Source organism: Salmo salar, chromosome ssa28, assembly GCF_905237065.1.
Source record: "Salmo salar chromosome ssa28, Ssal_v3.1, whole genome shotgun sequence".
Lineage (NCBI taxonomy): Eukaryota > Metazoa > Chordata > Actinopteri > Salmoniformes > Salmonidae > Salmo > Salmo salar.
The window spans coordinates 26,533,589-26,553,826 of record NC_059469.1 but is presented as its reverse complement, the minus strand read 5'-3'; the positions used below and the strand labels follow the sequence as shown (position 1 = coordinate 26,553,826).

The following is a 20,238-nucleotide window of genomic DNA, read 5'->3' as shown; positions in this document are numbered from 1 at the left end:
AACCTCACTATTTTTCAAGCCGTGGAATAGACACTATGGAATATAAAAAAACGGACAAACAAAGGTGGAGGACCTGGCATGCTGTAGTCTTACTAACTAACCAACTCTGCATCAAATCCCAAAATAAAATGGCTTACATGTTTACAATGCAGATATACCCTTATAATAAGATACATCTCCAGGCCAGTTAGACAACACTAAACAAGACAAAACCAGTATTTTTCCTCTTTCTTCAGCATGTCGATCTCCTTCCAAATGATAATTTACCAACACCGCTTGGGAAGAACACACAAAAATAGATACTACCAGTCCTTTCTATTATATTCCAGATAAAACAAAAAAACTAAACGTCGTCAGATTGGCTGTTACTGTCCATGTCTGCGCACAAGCTTTATTTCTGTAGGGATGTCCTGGTGCGCTTGGCTGGAGTCTGTGGGCTCCCCTGGCTTCTCTTTGTGGCACCTTTAAGAGTTCCGCTCTGAGCAGGTTCACTGGCTCTCTTTATGGCAGGCTTAGGGCTTGTACTAACAGTATGTGTAGGCTCCAGAGCTCTCTTTGTAGCACCCTTAGGAGTTCCACTCTGAGCAGGTTCATTTGCTTTCTTAGTGGCAGGCTTAGGGCTTGTACTCTGAGGGACGGAGGGGGGTGGAGTGGCCTCCATCTTCCTCTGTGATCTAGTGAGAACCTGGTCAGGAGAACCTGGTGTTTTTACGTCCAAGTTCTGTTGAGGAGTCTCTGCAGCACTTTCAGCGCCATTGCTCTCAGTACCTTTACTTTCAGTGACTTTAGTCTCAAAGACTCTACTTTGAGAGGGTCTCTTTGTTTGACCTTTTGTTTCACCTGCTTTTGTTGCCATAGTCTTATCCACCCCTGCCTTCTCTGCTCCAACCTGCTGTTTGTTAAAGTCAGTCTTGGGGACGGTGGCAGGAGCAGGGGTGTTTTTCTGTGCTTTTGGAGTCATCACTCTTTGGGGAGACCTCTGTGGTGATGCACTCTCTTTCCTACTGAGATCCCTTAAGGTTCTACTGCTGCTGCTAATCTTGACTGATCTCTCCAGGACAGCAGCTTTTACTGGAGACTTTCTACTAGGAGATGGCTGTGCTCGCTCTGTTTTTACTACACTTGTCTCCTTTACACTTTTATCACCAGAAACTGACAATTTCTGCCTCTGGGCAATGGCCGGTTTCAATTTTGACGGTTTTGCCAATTTTGTCTTTGGGGGTTTAGAGGGTTTGACTTTGGAAGCTTCAAGATCTTTTCTTGGGGCCCCTTTCGGATTCTTGGAGCTCTGCTGACCTTGCATCTTCTCCCTTATATTGGAGTACTTCCTCAGGATCCGGGCGCTGGCTGGGTTTTTGGCCTTCGCTGAGGCCTTCTGGCCGTCGGCTGGTTGTGCCTGTGCCTCTGCAGAGGAAACATAGGCTTTGGTGGAGATCCGAGTGGCTGTAGTCAGCTCTCTCTTTCCCTTCCCTTTGGGCATACTTGTACTGACCTCCTGCTCCAGGGCTTTAGCGATCAGCTTCTGACTCTTAGGGTTGCTCTTCACAGGGGAAGCCATGGCAAACTTTTTCAAGTGCTTCTTCAAACGCTCTGCTTGAAGGCTAGGGAAAACCCCTTGAGATGGCCTTTGGGACATACCGGGGAAGAGCAGCTGGGTCTCAGAGGGAAGACGCGTGTTCACCTTCTTTACGATGACCAGGGATTGGGTTTCTGTTGACTCCATGTACCAGTGGCAAATGCTGGCTAGGTCCAAATCGTTCTTGAAAAGCATTTGAACTAGGGAGTACCTCTGATGATCCGAAGACTTGGGCTTGCGGACCCTGCGCTTACTCTTCCATATCGCTGCCTGTCTGTCTGCCTTATTTTTGTGTCTTGGCGTTGGATGTCCCTCTTTGTCCATCTGGACCCAGCCTCTTTGCATCTTATCAAACCTGGTGTTCAGAGAGGAGATTTTCTGTTGGTTTTCCTCTACATCCAGTAACTCCAGGAACTTGTGTCGAGTCTGTACTGGAAGCTCCAGCTTGGGCAGGAGGAGAGGAGTGACTGAGCTGGAGGGCAGAGGGGAACTGACCAGCAAAGGTGATTCCCTCAATGGAGACTTGATGATCCTCTCTGGTTTGAACCTGATTGGTGATGGGAGTCTCACTGGGGATTTCAGCCTAATGGGAGATGCCACTTCACTCCATTTCTCAGCTGTGATTGGAGCACTGGTCGAGGGTGTGGGCGACCTCTGGACTCTCAAAGCTGACTTCCTGTTCTCCACTGGGGTCGGTGGGGTTGCCTGGGTAATTGACTGGCTGGCCACGTCAGTTTTACTACTCTCACTCCTCAATGGCATTCGCCCAGGTTTGTCTGAAGCACTGCTGACGGAAGATCTACTGGAATCTTCAGATGAAGTTTTGTTATCCATTGAAGTTGGTGCCTCTGCCTTCTTCAGCAAAGTAGGTTCCTCTGAATTTTTCAATTTGCTTGATTCTCCATCCTTTTTGAGAGTTCTTTTGCTTCTTAGTGGACTACTTTGTGTGTGGGCCTCACTCTTTTTAATGATTGTACCCTCTGTGAGAGCAGAATCCTCACTGCTAACTTGCTGACTCTCAACAATTTCTACTTCCTTTGCTTCCATCATTGACGACCTGAGCTTCGGTCTGGTTTGCACCCTAGTTCCCTCTGCTGTTTTCTCTGTCTCGCTGGGTTTGGCATTTGGAGCTGGCTGAGCTTTTTGAACTTTCAGGTCTGCAGAGCTCTGGGTGACTGTACTGTTCTGATGAGATGAAGGGAAGAGATGGGAGACGATAGGAAGAAGAGGAGAGGCAATGGGGAGGGGAGTGTTGAGCTCAGTGGAGGGGAGTGGGAGGGAGGTAGACGGTTCTGGGGCAACAATGAAAGTAACAGCCCCTTCAACAGAAGGGGGGGCGTCAGGGACGAGAGAGGGGGCGTCAGGGACGAGAGGGGGGCGTCAGGGACGAGAGGGGGGGCGTCAGGGACGAGAGGGGGGCGTCAGGGACGAGAGGGGGGCGTCAGGGACGAGAGGGGGGGCGTCAGGGGGGCGTCGGGGGACGAGAGGGGGGCGTCGGGGGACGAGAGAGGGGCGTCGGGGGACGAGAGAGGGGGCGTCGGGGGACGAGAGAGGGGGCGTCGGGGGACGAGAGAGGGGGGGACGAGAGAGGGGGGGACGAGAGAGGGGGGGACGAGAGAGGGGGCGACAGGGACGAGAGAGGGGGCGACAGGGACGAGAGGGGAGGCGACAGGGACGAGAGGGGAGGCGACAGGGACGAGAGGGGAGGCGACAGGGACGAGAGGGGAGGCGACAGGGACGAGAGGGGAGGCGACAGGGACGAGAGGGGAGGCAACAGCTGCTGCCTGTTGCAGTCTGGCAGATCTGAGGGGTTGTCTGGACTCAGGGCTCCTGGAAGAGTTGACTGGTGTGTCTGGGACTTGAGGAGTGTCAGGAATGCTCTGGCTTGCTGTTATCGGGGCAATAGGGGTCCTTGTGTCAGACATGTTCTGGCTTGCTTCAGCAGGGATCTGCGTGTCAAGCAGGTTCTGAGTGATTTTAGCTTTAGGGGTTCTTTTGGGCCGTATGGACACAGGGCTTTTGATCACTTCGGCTGAAGGGAGTGAGACTTGAGGAATCTCTGGCATGTTCTCAGAAGATTTCTCAGATTGTTTCAGGGAGGCCTTGGTGAGGCGCTTCGACGAAGGGCTTTTGACGCTTTCCCTAGCAGGGATCGGGGTGAGAGGAGTCTCAGGTGAGACTTGTGGAATCTCAGACACGTTCTCAGAAGGGTTCTCAGTCTGTTTCAGAGACGCCTTAGTGGGGCGTTTAGTCTTAGTAGGAGTAGACTCTGGGGTGGTTCTGGCTGGCCGTTCACGCAAACATCTGTCAGAATGTCCAATAGGTCTACCATTCACATATCCACATATAATCATACTCTCTGTATCAATCACTGCAGCTTCCTTCACCCTTGAAGGAATCACCCGTGCAGGAATACCCTGTTTTTCAGAACGCCTGAGAGGCAATTCTTTCTCAACTGCCTTACTGACCTTTTTAGAGGACGAATCAACATGTGTCTTTTTCTCTTCAGGCACATTGTCGCCATCGCCTGGAGCCAAGTCTGGTTCAACCTCGCCCGTTTCCTGCACCTCTATCCTTTCACTCTCCGCGGGAACCTCCATGCCGGCTTTTGCTTCTCCTCCAGAGCCCTCAGACGGTTTCTGGTCAACTGAAATTTGCGGTTCCAGAGGCATGGCCTGCTCTTTGTCAACTGCACCTGCACTCACTACCTCGTTGTCTTCATTGCTCTCCAGGGAAGGGGTCAGTGATGCAGATTCCTGTTGGGTTTCAGAGACAACTTTCTGGCCCTCTGGCACACTCTGCAGCATATCCTGGACAAGCTCAACTTCTTCTGATGTCTTATCCTGTGATAAGTTTACATCTTTCCCCATCACCACCTGCTCTGGGTTTTCACTTAAAACTATGTAATTGTGTATACTGTTTACATCCTTATCTGCCGTCTCGACCACAGTCTGAGCTAGATTATCCTCTGGTGCTACGCTCTGCCTTGGCAGCTCTGAGTTCGTCCCTGTACTCTGCCTGTTATCCACTGGGGGACTCTGTGAAGGAGGTGGAGGGGCAGTCTGCTCTTTGCACTGACTCTGGTCTGTCTGACTAGTCTCAACTATCAGTGCCATCTCACTGGCTGATGCTGCTGCAGCCTCCACATCCCCAGCCACCTCACTTTCAGCTGGAAGCTCGGAAGGAGTTTTCTGACTGACTGTCTCCACAAAACCGCCAACAAAAGGCATATCCACAAGAGGTACTCCCTCAGGTTTGCCAAGCACCTGTTTAGGAGTGACCAGAGTGATGAGCTCTGGCATTTGAGCAGGACAGTTGCCACTATCATTGCGGGCAGACGTCTTGGCTAATGTACGGACAGTCTTCAGCTCCCACATTTCCTCCACATACATGTGACCTCTGGTGCTTTTCCTGGCGTTGCGTCGAGGGAGCAGACGGTGCTGCCGTTCCCGGAAACACTCTGTGATTGGTTTGTCGATGTAGACGATGTCGCAGTGGCCGAGATCAGGGTCGGTTACAAACCGACACACTGAGGAAGTGTCCCTAGGCCGATGGTAGGAAGACCCCTTTATGGTCTTCCTTGCTGTCCCAGGGGAAACTGGGAGTATGTTGTTGGGGGTCTTTTCAGGTGGACTTTGTTTGACCAGCGTGTCTTTGGTATGTTCAATGGAGCCTCTTTGTCTTGTTGAGCGATCAGCATGATCATGCCTTTTCACAGAGGAACCTTGTCCAGCACTGTAAGTATCTGCTCTGGTTGAGGAGTCAGAAATGCCCTGCATTTCTTCCAAAGCACCGGCGCCGGCAGGAAGAGAGGTGGTGAGCACACAGGATAGCTTCTTACCATCAGCCAGGCTGCTGGACTTCATGATTTTGATCTTTAGCGGAGCATGGTCACTAAGACGTTTACTCACACTGTCATCTGCGCTTCTGAACAGGGTTGCCAAAGCCTTAGACTCCCCTGGGCCAGGTTTACGGAGATCCAAGGCCGGCCCAGCGGCCCCAGACACATTTCGTAACACAGCAGTCTGCTCTGGGGCTACCAACCTTTCTTGCCCCTCCGTCGATCCTTTTGGAGTGGAAGCCAGGGGAAGTTTCTGACCAGTCCTCCCCCTCTCTGGGGTCTGCAGGCAAGGTGCAGGGCTAGGACCCTGGAGGGCTCCGTGCTCCACTGAGCAAGAGGGTTTGGAGGGAGAAGCTAGCGAAGCGCTGGAGGAGGATATAGCCTTGACCTAGAACAAGAACACCATGGGGTTATTCAATACCTCAGTTTAGTTATTACATAGACAAAACCAGAGCCCTGTACAGAGTTTTGCCATTGAGGTTTATGGAATTGTTTAATTTACATTACACTACAACAATAGAATTAGGAATTTGAATACTAGAATGAACATGAACCTTATGACAGTATAAAAGGGCATCCATTTTGGTAAGGGAGCTGGTCAACCATGGTCAGCCAGTGCTGTGATAAGATGGTGTAAAATATTATTTGCACATTACCTTTGCTAGATAGCCAGACAGTTTTAGTGGAATGATTCCAAATGTTTTCAAATTAACAGCCAATATGCCAACATTCCATACAAACAACGCAGTCAATCCACAACCATACACTGGCTGAAATCAATTGATGACAGGACTTAGACAAGATGTAAATCTGACGATACTGTATCTTATAATGAGACACAGCATTCCAAGAAAACAAACATCTAGACATTTATTGTCTGTTTACATATATTTTAGTGCAGGGACCATCAACGAGATTCAGCCATGGGAAGATATTTTCTGGAGCGCATGGTCAAGGGACCGGAACATAATTACAAATAATTTGCAGACTGCAAATTGCCCGCAACAAGCCCAAACATATATAATATTTGACTAAAACATAATAATTTCAAACCTTGCTTGCATTTGTATACAATCAAATATCTCTCTACGATGCGTGGGCATACTTTGGAACAGATATCCAAAATTAAAATTCCTTGGAGCTGATGTGCCAGTGTTTTTATAGTTGTGTCCAGCGATAACACAACATAAAGTAAATAAAAATGTTCAGAAAACTTGGAGAAAAATAAAATCACTGCCAGTTGGACAAACAAAATATTGGTACATAATTGTTATAAAACCTGTATAAACTATATTTATAATTATAGAACAATATTTTCGGGTGACAATTTCTGAAATATTAAATGCCTTTAATTTCCTGTATAAGTAAAAGCAGGATATGCATCACTTAAGCCTCTATTGCCATTCATTCAAATTAGACTGGTTTGGACTTCACCATGACCAGTTGTCAGAGCAGCTCACAGATTACTGCACCTGTACATAGCCCATCTATAATTTAGCCCAAACAACTACTTCTTCCCCTACTGTATTTATTTATTTATTTTGCTCCTTTGCACCCCATTATTTCTATTTCTACTTTGCACTTTCTTCCACTACAAATCTACCATTCCAGTGTTTTACTTGCTATATTGTATTTACTTTGCCACCATGACCTTTTTTGCCTTTACCTCCCTCACCTCATTTGCTCACATTGTATATAGACTTATTTTTCTACTGTATGTTTGTTTTACTCCATGTGTAATCTGTGTTGTTGTATGTGTCGAACTGCTTTGCTTCATCTTGGCCAGGTCGCAATTGTAAATGAGAACTTGTTCTCAACTTGCCTACCTGGTTAAATAAAGGTGAAATAAATAAATAAAAATGACCAAAATGGCTCCCATTATTGTACCATTCTGGAACTTTGAGGGTTTATGTCATAGAGATCCTATTAAATTACTAGAGGCTATGATTACAACAGTATATGGCCGCCATGTTAGCGCCTCATTAACATTACATGGGGAATATTTCAATAATACTATGTAACTGAATGACTAGAACAGTATTCAGAAAGTTGGCCCAACTCTCTATATACATGGCTCTGGACAAAACAATCAAGCGACAGTACATCGGTCTCTTTTACCTCCTCTGCTGTGATGTACGGTATCTTTTTGTTTACGTATTATGTATGTATCCTCTGTTGTGTGTGATTTGCGATTTACTTTCAGGGACAATAACTTTCTATAAAATTTTACTGAATTGAAAATGCACAATGAATGTAATGCCTATACAGACCTCTGTCTGTAGGAAGCCCAGGGCGTCGACAATCTGCCTCTGGTGGTGCAGACAGAGCTTGGTCATGAACTCCTCCAGCGTGGAGGTGGACTGCAGGTCCCTGGCCTTTTCTGTAGTCAGCTCCAGACATTCACTGCAAGACAAACAGGACAAGGATGTTTATATTGTTGTCATGAATATACACGTACGCTTACAAAAATGTCCAAAAGCATAGGAATTCATTTTCAATCAAAAGTTACTAGAAGGATAAAGAGAAGTCAGACTCAAGGTCAAAACATATGAAGACCATACCACATGGATTATAATGACAGTTATAGCGATAGGTAGGGTGGGGCGGTATGCCTTGTATACCGGGGTATTTTGAAATACCCACAGTATGATTTCAATACTGTAGAATATATTTTTTTAAATCTGGATATTTCTACTTTTTCCAATAAATACCTGCAGTCAACTTACTGACTTTATTGTCCCCATGGGGAAATTTTGTTGCAGTGTCATATACACGTTTAAAGTGCCGTATAAATACAAAACAAATTGACAATACAACTTTCATAACAATTACATACCAATAAAAATAATGAAAAAAGACTAGCATGCTGGCCTTACTGGGCCGATAGGAACATTAGCCCAAGCTATTTAGGAGGGATTACACACCTGGCACAAATTATTGTCTAGTTGTTTTTCCTGCTGAGGGGTGCCCTATATCTGTGCCCAGAGGGGAGTAGTTCACTAGCTTACAGATAAGGCAGATTGCATTCTTTATTTCAGCCGTTAGATTATTTGTCATTATGAAGCTTACCGGTAGTTCACCAAAACTGCTGACTGAGCCAGTCGTGTTTGTTTACAAAGAAGCACAACCAGCAAACAGAAGCTTCATGAGGTGAGCGATTCCTCTGCAGCGCAATTTAGGGAGGTGATCAAGTTAGAAATGCACTACTCATGTTTGCCAGCTATACATCTTAGAACTATTAAGTAACTAACTAAGATGTGCCACAAATTCTCTCCAGCTGTGTATTTGGTTTGCTAATTTGCGAGCCAAGTGACTAGCTTGCAACATCAAGCTTCTTGAATCTTGGTAACAAAAGAGACATTCCCCTCCTGGATTAAGATCCCTGCGGTCTAATATTTTTTTTATACTGTTTTGTGTGTGCAGCAAACTGAGTAGCCCTTTCAAAAATATGCATAACTTCATGAGCTGGGTTGTCTGTCCTTGCGATTAGTTTGCATGCTCTCGTTAGCATTTACCTACCATCCGCTACGGGAATTCCTTAGTATTTGTTAGCATTTTGTTAAATTACGTTTTCTGGGCCTTCTTTTGCTTAAAAAAAAAATAGCGGCCCTTGTATGCACCACTGGTAATACGGTGTAAACATGGATGGCACAGGCATGATATGAAAATCTGAATAACGCCCAACCCTAGCTGTAGGTACTTAAAAAGCTGTCATACAGCAGGATAAATGCATTAACCTGTTTGGGATAGGGGGCAGTATTTTCACGGCCGGATAAAAAAACGTACCCGATTTAATCTGGTTACTACTCCTGCCCAGAAACTAGAATATGTATATAATTAGTAGATTTGGATAGAAAACACTCCAAAGTTTCTAAAACTGTTTGAATGGTGTCTGTGAGTATAACAGAACTCATATGGCAGGCCAAAACCTGAGAAGATTCCATACAGGAAGTGCCCTGTCTGACAATTTGTCGTCCTTCTGTAGCATCTCTATCGAAAATACAGCATCTGTGCTGTAACATTACATTTTCTAAGGCTTCCATTGGCTCTCAGAAGGCGCTAGAAAGTCTAATGGGGTGTCTGCAGTCTCTGGGCGAAGTACAGCAGCTCTGTTTGTTAGTGGTCAGGCTGGGAACATTGACACTGGAGATGCGCGTCCACGAGACTCCATTTTTTTCTTTCAGCCTTTGAATGAATACAACGTCGCCCGGTTGGAATATTATCGCTATTTTACGAGAAAAATAGCATAAAAATGTGATTTTAAACAGCGTTTGACATGCTTCTAAGTACCGGTAATGGAATATTTGGACATTTGTCACAAAATGTACTCGCGCGTACTCACCCTCACCCAAAATGTACTCACCCTTCGGATTGTGACCTGAACGCACGAACAAAACTGAGGTATTTGAATATAACTATGGATTATTTGGAACCAAAACATTTGTTGTTGAAGTAGAAGTCCTGGGAGTGCATTCTGACGAAGAACAGCAAAGGTAATCCAATTTTTCGTATAGTAAATCTGAGTTTGGTGAGGGCCAAACTTGGTGGGTGTCAAATTAGCTAGCCATGATGGCCGGGCTATGTACTCAGAATATTGCAAAATGTGCTTTCGCCGAAAAGCTATTTTAAAATCTGACACCGCGATTGCATAAAGGAGTTCTGTATCTATAATTCTTAAAATAATTATGGTTTTTTGTGAACGTTAATCATGAGTAATTTAGTAAATTCACTGTTAGTTTGTGGTGGGTATGCTAGTTCTGAACATCACATGCTAATGTAAAAAAGCTGTTTTTTGATATAAATATGAACTTGATTGAACAAAACATGCATGTATTGTATAACATAATGTCCTAGGAGTGTCATCTGATGAAGCTCAAAGGTTAGTGCTGCATTTAGCTGTGGTTTTGGTTTTTGTGACATATATGCTTGCTTTGAAAATGGCTGTGTGATTATTTTTGGCAGGGTACTCTCCTGACAATTAATGTTTTGCTTTCACTGTAAAGCCTTTTTGAAATCGGACAATGTGGTTAGATTAACGAGAGTCTTGTCTTTAAAATGGTGTAAAATAGTTGATTATTTGAGAAAATTGAATTGTGGTATTTTAGTTGGTTTTGTATTTCGCGCCGTGCGATTGCCATTGGCTGTTGGCTAGGGGTTCCGCAGGTGGAACAGGTTAAGGCAAATCACTTTCCCTATGAAGATGAATAAAGTATTCACAGCACCCATCTAAATTAATTGTTTTTCTATAGTTCAGAAAGAAATGTTATCTTGAAAATGCAACATAGTGGGCTGGGCTACATGCTAAGAGAACAATGATATGGAGATAAATGTGAAGGGAAAAAAAAACTGCCAGGATAAACATGGGGAACAGTAACTGATCCATGATTTAATCATGTTGGGTTTTTGTAAATCCTAAACCGAACATATTGATTTCACTTGTCCATGTCATAATTTCCATCAGTCCAGGATATCCTCACATTCAATCAAATCTATAGTAGGAACATGGTTCCATTACAACAAAGAAGCAGTGGTTATCATCAAAGCCCTTCTGTTGGTACATCTTGGTGACACCATTCCCAAGTAATTATTTCATAGACAGAAACATGAATATTAACATCCACATTGCTGGTGTAAAATGTTCACATTTTGATACTATTGACACGCCATACAGCAACAAGAGTTAAGGCTGAAATATTGTTCTAGTTATATAAAAATATAACTTAATATCAACCCAATTAATGACTGAGTCAGACAATATGACCTTTATTACCAGCCATGGATTCTAACTGTGTGGGAGGAATGAGAAGCTCATGAGCAGTGTTAAATATGTCTTTACCAAAATACGAGTATTCACAGAGTTGGCCTAATGAGACATTTGACAACGATGAGTAGGAGCGTATAATTAGATACAGTATTTAATTAAATTCATATTTAATCTATTAATTTTATGAAGCAATAAAAGAAAATTGAGCCCATTACAGAATTGTGAAAAAGCCAATGCTAAGTGTTTGTTTGAAAAAGACGACAGAGAACATTCCATTTTCACAATTTATTAGAAGAATAGGTGATTTTGAAAAGTGATTATTTCGTCCAGTGAATTTGACCTGTTACACTGTTAGATTTTTTTTTCAAAATGGCATTTTTTTCCTTACAGGATACATTGTAAGTGTAAGAATTTACTCAAAGACAATCATTGGTGCCCCAGGTTCAATGCAACATACACAAAATTGAGATCATATCAACCACTTCAGTCCAAAGATTATAAAGGGGCATATAAGACGCAGTCATATTTTATTAGTAAAGTTATCAAATCAAAATTGCATTCAAAAAAATGAACATTTACCAGTGCAACCAAATGAACTTAGTGATCATTATGTTCTCTCTACTACAAAGACACTTGACCATAGCCAAGTTCTAATAATATAGTACCCCCCCAAAAAACATTTGTAAATAAATTACAGTATATAAAAAAAAAAAAAAAAAAGGTCTGCCAAACTGTGCAAATGGCAATTATTGAAATGAGGTCCAGTTAGGTTTGTGTGTACCTGCTATCTGAGCATCTGAATACATTAACCATTGAGACTAATGAATCCGAGGCATTTCATATGAAACCAAATTGCTTATAGCCCACTTAAGATGGAAATAAAACGTATGAAATATTTTGTATTTAATTATTTTTGAAAAGCCTCCCAGTCCTTTATGTTTGAAGTGTATTGTTCCAAGCATTGCAAGTCATCACAATTAGTCCACAGTATAGGGTTGAAAAGAGCTGCTTTCAAACATTTTAAAAGGAATAACTTGCTATGACAGACTCCATATAGAACTGTCTTAATCTAAAAGTCGTAGAGCTGTTAAACCAAAGATAAGCAGCAACATGTAGACTACCAAAACAAGCTCTAAATCCAGTGGGTTTAGAGAGAGGGAATAGGAGGGACTGCTCAAAGGGAACATTAACAAAATAAATATTCCCAACAAAAGGAATCGCAAGTCAGAATCTCTTCATATGTTCAATCAGTACATTTGCGGAAAGACCACTTTTTATTTTTTTTTAACAATACCTTGCACTCAGAAGGTTCAACTAACGAGGTGTTCAGCTACATCAGTTTATGATTAGGACTACCATTTTTTTTTTTTTTTCAGGTTTAAATATATTCTGTTAAACAGTAGTTCATTATCAACGGAGTGTGATAACTATGGTGTCTGAGGCACTGTGAGCAGGAGAGATCAATGCAGCTTAACTGTTTGGCTAACGTCATACCTGAACGGAGTTTACATTGACATTCATTGTGTTTTTAAAAAACTAAGAAATAAACGCAGAGATTCAATTGGATGGGTTTTTTTGGCTCAATTGCGGGACCAGTTGAGCCAAAATCCACATGCAACTAAAAAGCTCAACTGAAAGAGACACTGTTTAGCCTAAATTAGTATCTGACCCGTTTTTTTGGTGATTGTTGTATTTTTATTTTTATTTTTACAGGACTTTAAGTTGCTGCTATGTCTAAATGTGTAGACAGTACCTGAAGGAGTGAGGGGTGTGTTTTGTCCCTGAGGGTTTCTATGTCTCGCTCTCTCCACTTTTCTTTCAACATTGTGAGTTAAGATCTGACCACAATAATCTAAATATGTGTACATGACAATTCACACGTTTGTGTTTTCTCAACAAAAAGGAGTGGACGGGGGAGACGAGCAGAAATAGAGCAAGGGACAACAGCAGCAAGGAAAACAGAAGGGAAAGATATTTCACAAACGCATATAAAAACAGATGGAAATGCACCCCTTTTTTGACCTTATAATACATAGAGGGAGTAAAAATTATTTAGCAAACATTAAGAACACATGGTATGTATGAGTTAATTACACAAATTTCAAGTAGGTCATTGTGTAAATCATGGCTGGTTGAATAAGAATTCAAGTCTCAAAGGTTGTCTGTGACAATAATTTGCCTTGCATACACCAGTGTTTTCAACCAATCCTTCACCTACAGGATCAAACCAATTCCACTTCACATATCCAACAACAGTGCCTTGAATCCACACAGCCAATAATTCTAAATCTCATTCCTTCATACATTGCCCAAAATATAAAAGGTATTTTAAAGTAAAACATTTTTTTAAAGTATATTGAAGTTAATGTCTTCAGAAATTAATACATAATTACTTTAAAATCAGTAGACAAAGTTTATGTACAACAACCCCAAACTGTATGTACACATCAGCACAAAGTATTTAATCAAAAGGCCTTTATGAAGACTGCTTTCATACAGAACCATATCACCGTAAACATCCAGTCAAAACAGAGGAATAGAAAATTACAAAAGTAGTTTTGACATAAGCTGTAGCCTACCTCCCTGGATCTTTGATAAGAGCTAAATATAACTATGTATCAATAAGTAACACACACACAAGTTCAAAAGTTTGGGGTCACTTTAGACAATTCCTTGTTTTTGAAAGGAAAAGCAAATGTTTTCTCCATTAAAATATCATCAAATTCATAAGAAATACAGTGTAGACATTGTTAATGTTGTAAATGACTATTGTAACTGGAAACGGCAGATTTTTTTATGGAATATCTACAGTGCCTTGCAAAAGAATTCATCCCCCATGGCATTGTTCCTATTTTGTTCCATTACAACCTGTAATTTAAATTGATTTTTATTTGGATTTCATGTAATGGACATACAAACTAGTCCAAATTGGTGAAGTGAAAAAAACGTTTTCAAAAAATTCTAAAAAATAAAAAACTAAGTGGTGCGTGCATATGTATTCACCCCCTTCGCTATGAAGCCCCTAAATATGATCTGGTGCAACCAATTTACCTTCAGAAGTCACATAATTAAATAAAGTCCACCTGTGTGCAATCTAAGTGTCACATGATCTGGCACATGATCTCAGTATATATACACCCCTGTTTTGAAAGGCCCCAGAGTCTGCAACACCACTAAGCAAGCAACACCATGAAGACCAAGGGCTCTCCAAACAGGTCAGGGACAAAGGTGTGGAGAAGTACAGATCAGGGTTGGGTTATAAAAAAAATATCTGAAGCTTGCTTTTAACATCCCATGAAGCACCATTAAATCCATTATTAAAAAATGGAAAGAATATGGCACCACAACAAACCTGCCAAGAGAGGGCCGCACACCAAAACTATCAGACCAGGCAAGGAGGGCATTAATCAGAGAGGTAACAAAGAGATCAAAGAGAAGCCTGAAGTTGCAAAGCTCCACAGCGGAGAATGGAGTATCTGTCCATAGGATCACTTTGAGCCGAACACTCCACAGAGCTGGACTTTACGGAAGTGGCCAGAAAAAAAGCCATTGCTTAAAGAAAAAATAAGCAAACACATATGGTGTTCACCAAAAGGCATGTGGGAGACTCCCCAAACATAATGGAAGAAGGTACTCTGGTCAGATGAGACTAAAATTGAGCTTTTTGGCCAAAGGAAAACGCTTCATCTGGCGCAAGCCGAACATCTCATCACCCCGAGAACACCATCCCCACAGTGAAGTATGGTGGTGGCAGCATCATGCTGTACCATGTTTTTCCATCGGCAGGGACTGGGAAACTGGTCAAAATGTAAGGAATGATGGATGGCGCTAAATACAGGGAAATTCTTGAGGGAAACCTGTTTCAGTCTTCCTGAGATTTGAGACTGGGACGGAGGTTCACCTTCCAGCAGGACAATGCCCCTAAGCATAGTGCTAATACAACACTCAGGTGGTTTAAGGGGAAACATATAAATGTCTTGGAATGGCCTAGTCAAAGCCCAGACCTCAATCCAATTGAGAATCTGTGCTATGACTTAAAGATTGTTGTACACCAGCGGAACCCATCCAACCTGAAGGAGCTGGAGAAGTTTTGCCTTGAAGAATGGGCAAAAATCCCAGTGGCTAGATGTGCAGCTTATAGGGACATACCCAAAGAGACTTGCAGCTGTAATTGCTGCAAAAGATGGCTCTACAAAGTATTGACTTTGGGGGGGGTGGGGGTGTGAATAGTTATGCACGCAAGTTTTGTTTGTCTTATTTCTTGTTTGTTTCACAAAATATATATATTTTTCATATTCAAAGGGGTAGGCATGTTGTGTAAATCAAATGATACAAACCCTCCCAAAAAAATCCATTTTAATTCCAGGTTGTAAGGCAACAAAATAGGAAAAATGCCACGGGGGTATTTGCGCAAGCCACAGTACATAAGTGTACAGAGGCCCATTATCAGCAACCGTCAGTCCTGTGTTCCAATGGCACGTTGTGTTAGCCTTTTTAACATTGTAAACTTGGATTAGCTAACACAACGTGCCATTGGAACACAGGAGTAATGATTGCTGATAATGGGCCTCTGAAAGCCTATGTAGTTATTCCATTTCCAGCTACAATAGTTCTTTACAACATTAACAATGTCTACACTTTATTTCTGATCAATTTGATGTTATTTTAAAATGGTCAAAGTGCTTTTCTTTCCAAAACAAGGACATTTCTAAAAGTGACTCCAAACTTTTGAACAGTAGTGTATATCTGAGGAGGTTTTAATATACAGTGTATTCTGAAAGTATTCAGACCCATTCCCTTTTTCCACATTACAGCCTTAGTCCAAAATGTCTTAAATCTACACACAATAACAACGCGAAAACAAGTTCTTAGAATTGTTTGCAAATGTAATAAAAAACAGAAATACCTTATTTACATAAGTAGTCAGACAGACACTTTGCTATGGAACTCAAAATGGAGCTCAGGTGCATCCGGTTTCCATTGATCATCCTTGAGATGTTTATACAACTTGGGAGTCCACCTGTGGTAAATTCAATTGACTGGACATCATTTAGAAAAAGGAACACACCTGTATATGTAAAGTCCCAAGGTTGACAGTGCATGTCAGAGCAAAAACCAAGCCATGAGGTCGAGGGAACTATCCGTAGAGCTCAGAGACAGGATTGTGTCTTAGCACAGATCTGGGGAAGGGTACCAAAAAAAATTCTGCAGCATTGATGGTCCCCAAGAACACAGTGGCATACGTGAATCATAAATAAAATAAGTTAGGAACCACCAATACTCTTCCTAGATCTTGCCACCCAGCCAAACTGAGCAATTGGGGGAGAAGGGCCTTGGTCGGGGAGGTGACCAAGAACCCGATGGTCACTCTGACAGAGCTCCAGAGTAACTCTGTGGAGGTGGGAGAACCTTCCGGAAGGACAACCATCACTGCAGCACTCCACCAATCAGGACTTTATGTAGTTGCCAGAGAAGCCACTCCTCAGATAAAAAGGCAAGACAGGCCGTTTGGAGTTTACCAAAAGGCACCTAAAATACTCTCAGACCATGAGAAACAAGAATCTCTGGTCTGATGAATACCAAGATTGAGCTCTTTTGCCTGAATGTCAAGTGACACGTCTGGAGGAAACCTGGCACCACCCCTATGGTGAAGCATGGTGGTGGCAGCATCATGTTGCGGGGAGTTATTCAGCGACAGGGACTGGGAGTGTAGTCAGTATCGAGGGAAAGATGAAGGGAGCAAAGTAGAGCGATCCTTGATGAAAACCTGCTCCAGAGTGCTCAGGACCTCAGACTGGGGCAAAGATTCAAATCAAATTGTATTTGTCACATGCACCGAATACAACCTTACAAGCCCTTAACATTGCAGTTCAAGAAATAGAGTTAAAATAAAAAAGTTTTAAAAAATGAACAAGAAAATTACATAACAATAAGAGAGGCTAAATTTACATTTAAGTCATTTAGCAGACGCTCTTATCCAGAGCGACTTACAAATACAGGGGTACCGGTACAGGTTAGTCGAGGTAATTTGTGAAAGTGACTGCACAAATAACAGCGAGTAGCAGCAGTGTAAAAGTTGGGGGGGGGGTCAATGTAAAATGGTTGGCCATTTGATGAATTGTTCAGCAATCTCATGGCTTAGGGGGGGGGGGTAGAAGCTGTTAAGGAGCCTTTTGGTCCTAGACTTGGCTCTCCGGTACCGCATGCTGTGCGGTAGCAGACAGAACGGTCTATGGACTTAGGTGACTGGAGTCTGACAATTTTGGGGGGTTTTATCAGACACTGCCTAGTATTAGGTCCTGGATGTCAGGAAGCTTGGCCCCAGTGATGTACTGGGCCGTACGCACTACCCTTTGTAGTTCCTTACGGTCAGATGCCGAGCTGTTGCCATACCAGGCGGTGATGCAACCGGTCAGGATGCTCTCGATGGTGCATTTGTAGAACCTTTTGAGGATCTGGGGACCCATGCCAAATCTTTTCAGTCTCCTGAGAAAGAAAAGGTGTTGTCGTGCCCCCTTCACAACTGTCTTGGTGTGTCTGGACCATGGTAGTTTGTTGACCCGCTTCACTTCAGCCCAGTTTATGTTAATTGGGGCCTGTTCGGCCCTCCTTTTCCCATAGTCCAGGATCAGCTCCTTTGTCTTGCTCACATTGAGGGAAGAGGTGGTTTTCCTGGCACCACACTACCAAATCTCTGACCTCGTCCCTATAGGCGGTCTCATCGTTGTCGGTTATCAGGCCTACCACTGTTGTGTCGTCAGCAAACTTAATGGTGTTGGAGTCGTGCTTGGCCACAAAGTCGTGGGGGAACAGGGAGTACGGGAGGGGACTAAGGACAAACCCTTGAGGGGTTTGAGGATCAGCGTGGCAGATGTGTTGTTGCCTAACCTTACCACCTGGGGTGGCTGTCAGGAAGTCCAGGATCCAGTTGCAGAGGGAGGTGTTTATTACCATGGTCCTTAGCTTAGTGATGAACTTTGTGGAAATTATGGTATTGAATGCTGAGCTGTAGTCAATGAACAGCATTCTCACATAGGTATTCCTTTTGTCCAGGTGGGAAAGGGCAGTGTGGAGCGCAATAGAGATTGCATCATTTGTGGATCTGTTGGGGCGGTATGCGAATTGGAGTGGATCTAAAACTTCCGGCATGATGGTGTCGATGTGAGCCATGACCAGCCCTTCATGGCTACCGACGTGAGTGCAATGGGCAGTAATCATTTAGGCAAGTTAGCTTCGCTTTCCTGGGCACAGGGACTATGGTGGTCCATTTGAAACATGTAGGTATTACTAGTGGTGAAAAAAGTACCCAAAATTAAATAGCACAGTTGGTTAGGAGCCCGTAAAAAACGGCAACCGTACCCTCCGGCGCCATTATCAACCTTCCAACAGGACAACGACCCTAAGCACACAGCCAAGACAATTGGAGAAGTGGCTTCGGGACAAGTCCCTGAATGTCCTTGAGTGGCCCAGCCAGAGCCCAGACTTGAACCTGATCGAACATCTCTGTAGAGACCTGAAAATAGCTGTGCAGTGACGCTCCCCATCCAACCTGACAGAGCATGAGAGGATCTACAGAGAGGAATGAGAGCGCCATACCCAAGAAGACTTGAGGCTGTAATGGCTGCCAAAGGTGCTTCAACAAAGTACTGATTAAATGGTCTAAATACTTATGTAAATGTGATTTGTGTTTTTTTATACATTTGCAAAAATGTCTAAAACCTGTTTTTGCTTTTCATTATGCAGTATTGTGTGTAGATTGTAGGAAAAAAACAATTGAATCCATTTTAGAATAAGGCTGTAACATAACATGTGGGAAAAGTCAAGGGGTCTGAATACTTTCTGAATGCATCTGTAAAATCTGTCTGTGTATAGTTTGGTATAATTAGTATTAAGACTATTTACATAAATACTGCAGGAGTCAAAAGGACTACAACTATCATCTCAAGAAAAATATTCATCTCATTGACTTGAAGGGTGTGCAAGCTTCTGAAAAGCTTCTTATCGAAGCATTAGAGTGTGAAGGGTCAAATTAAATTTCTGACTAATTGGGAAGAACGCCTACAAGCTATTCAATCAAAAACACATTAGTAGAAACACTTTGACAAAAACATACAACCAAAGATCGAAAAACATGAACACCCTCACCTTTAAAATATGAACCAGTCAAGTAGGGTGCATGTAACTTTTACAGAACCTTGAAGTATTTACAAAAAGTGTACCAACCTAGTCCTTCAATTTTCAGTAGTCTTGTATAAGAGAAGTCTCATCCAAGAAAATATTTGCTTATATCAACCTTTGCCAAGTGGTATTCACATCTCCATACATAAATTATTTAGTAGCTTAATTAACCTGATGGGCCATGGACAGCAAATCGCAAAACTGTTGACAACAATTGCAAGATTACGGCATACATCTAAAGCAATGAGTCAACAAACAGCTAGCAGAGTTCAACACATACTGCAAAAAAGCTTTGGCCCATATCCTTTGCTTGTGTTTATGGGAAATTGCTAGATACTGCCTCAAGAAGTTAGATTTATTTGATGCAGGTTCAGTCCTTTTCTAGAGATGAGGTAGCGGATTTGCTTCTGTAGATTTTTGTAATTTTAACACAACCCTTGTGGAACCTGTTTTAATGTTAACACGGAAACTGTTTGTGTATTGTGGAAGAATGGACCACATGCAAAATGCTAATAAAAAACAAAACCTTAAATTTCTCTCCAATAGTGTAATCTTGTCTCAGTATCCGGATTTATAATGGCAATTTTATGACAGCGACTACTTACGAGCAAGGCTCCGTGATTGTCATGGTAACAAAGAAAAGCCTGGCAACTGTTTAATTTGATTAAAGTAACTCACTTTGATTTGTTTACCTTTTTGTTGTCAATCCCATCAAATCCACTAATAAAACGGACTCATCCTCAAAACAAAGACGTAATCTTGATTAGTTTCAGATGATCAATTATAATGAAATGAAATCATAACCCAAATTTATTGCAACTACTGTGAAGCATATGTCTTGACTTGAGGGTGATCACAGTTGGTTTGCAAGTTCAAAAG

General features: G+C 42.6%; 1 protein-coding gene across 1 annotated transcript in view; it reads right to left on the bottom strand.

Moving 5' to 3' along the window:
* Nucleotides 1-2,997: 2,997 nt before the first annotated feature.
* The window catches only part of LOC106589767 (uncharacterized), a 69,242-nt gene continuing 52,001 nt past the window's right edge, over nucleotides 2,998-20,238 (bottom strand). Inside the window, exons 7-8 of the mRNA XM_014180097.2 lie at nucleotides 7,688-7,820; nucleotides 2,998-5,805 (exon numbers count right to left, since the gene is read on the bottom strand). Of these exons, the coding sequence (XP_014035572.2) occupies nucleotides 2,998-5,805; nucleotides 7,688-7,820 (2,941 nt within the window). The remainder of the gene's footprint in view (nucleotides 5,806-7,687; nucleotides 7,821-20,238) is intronic.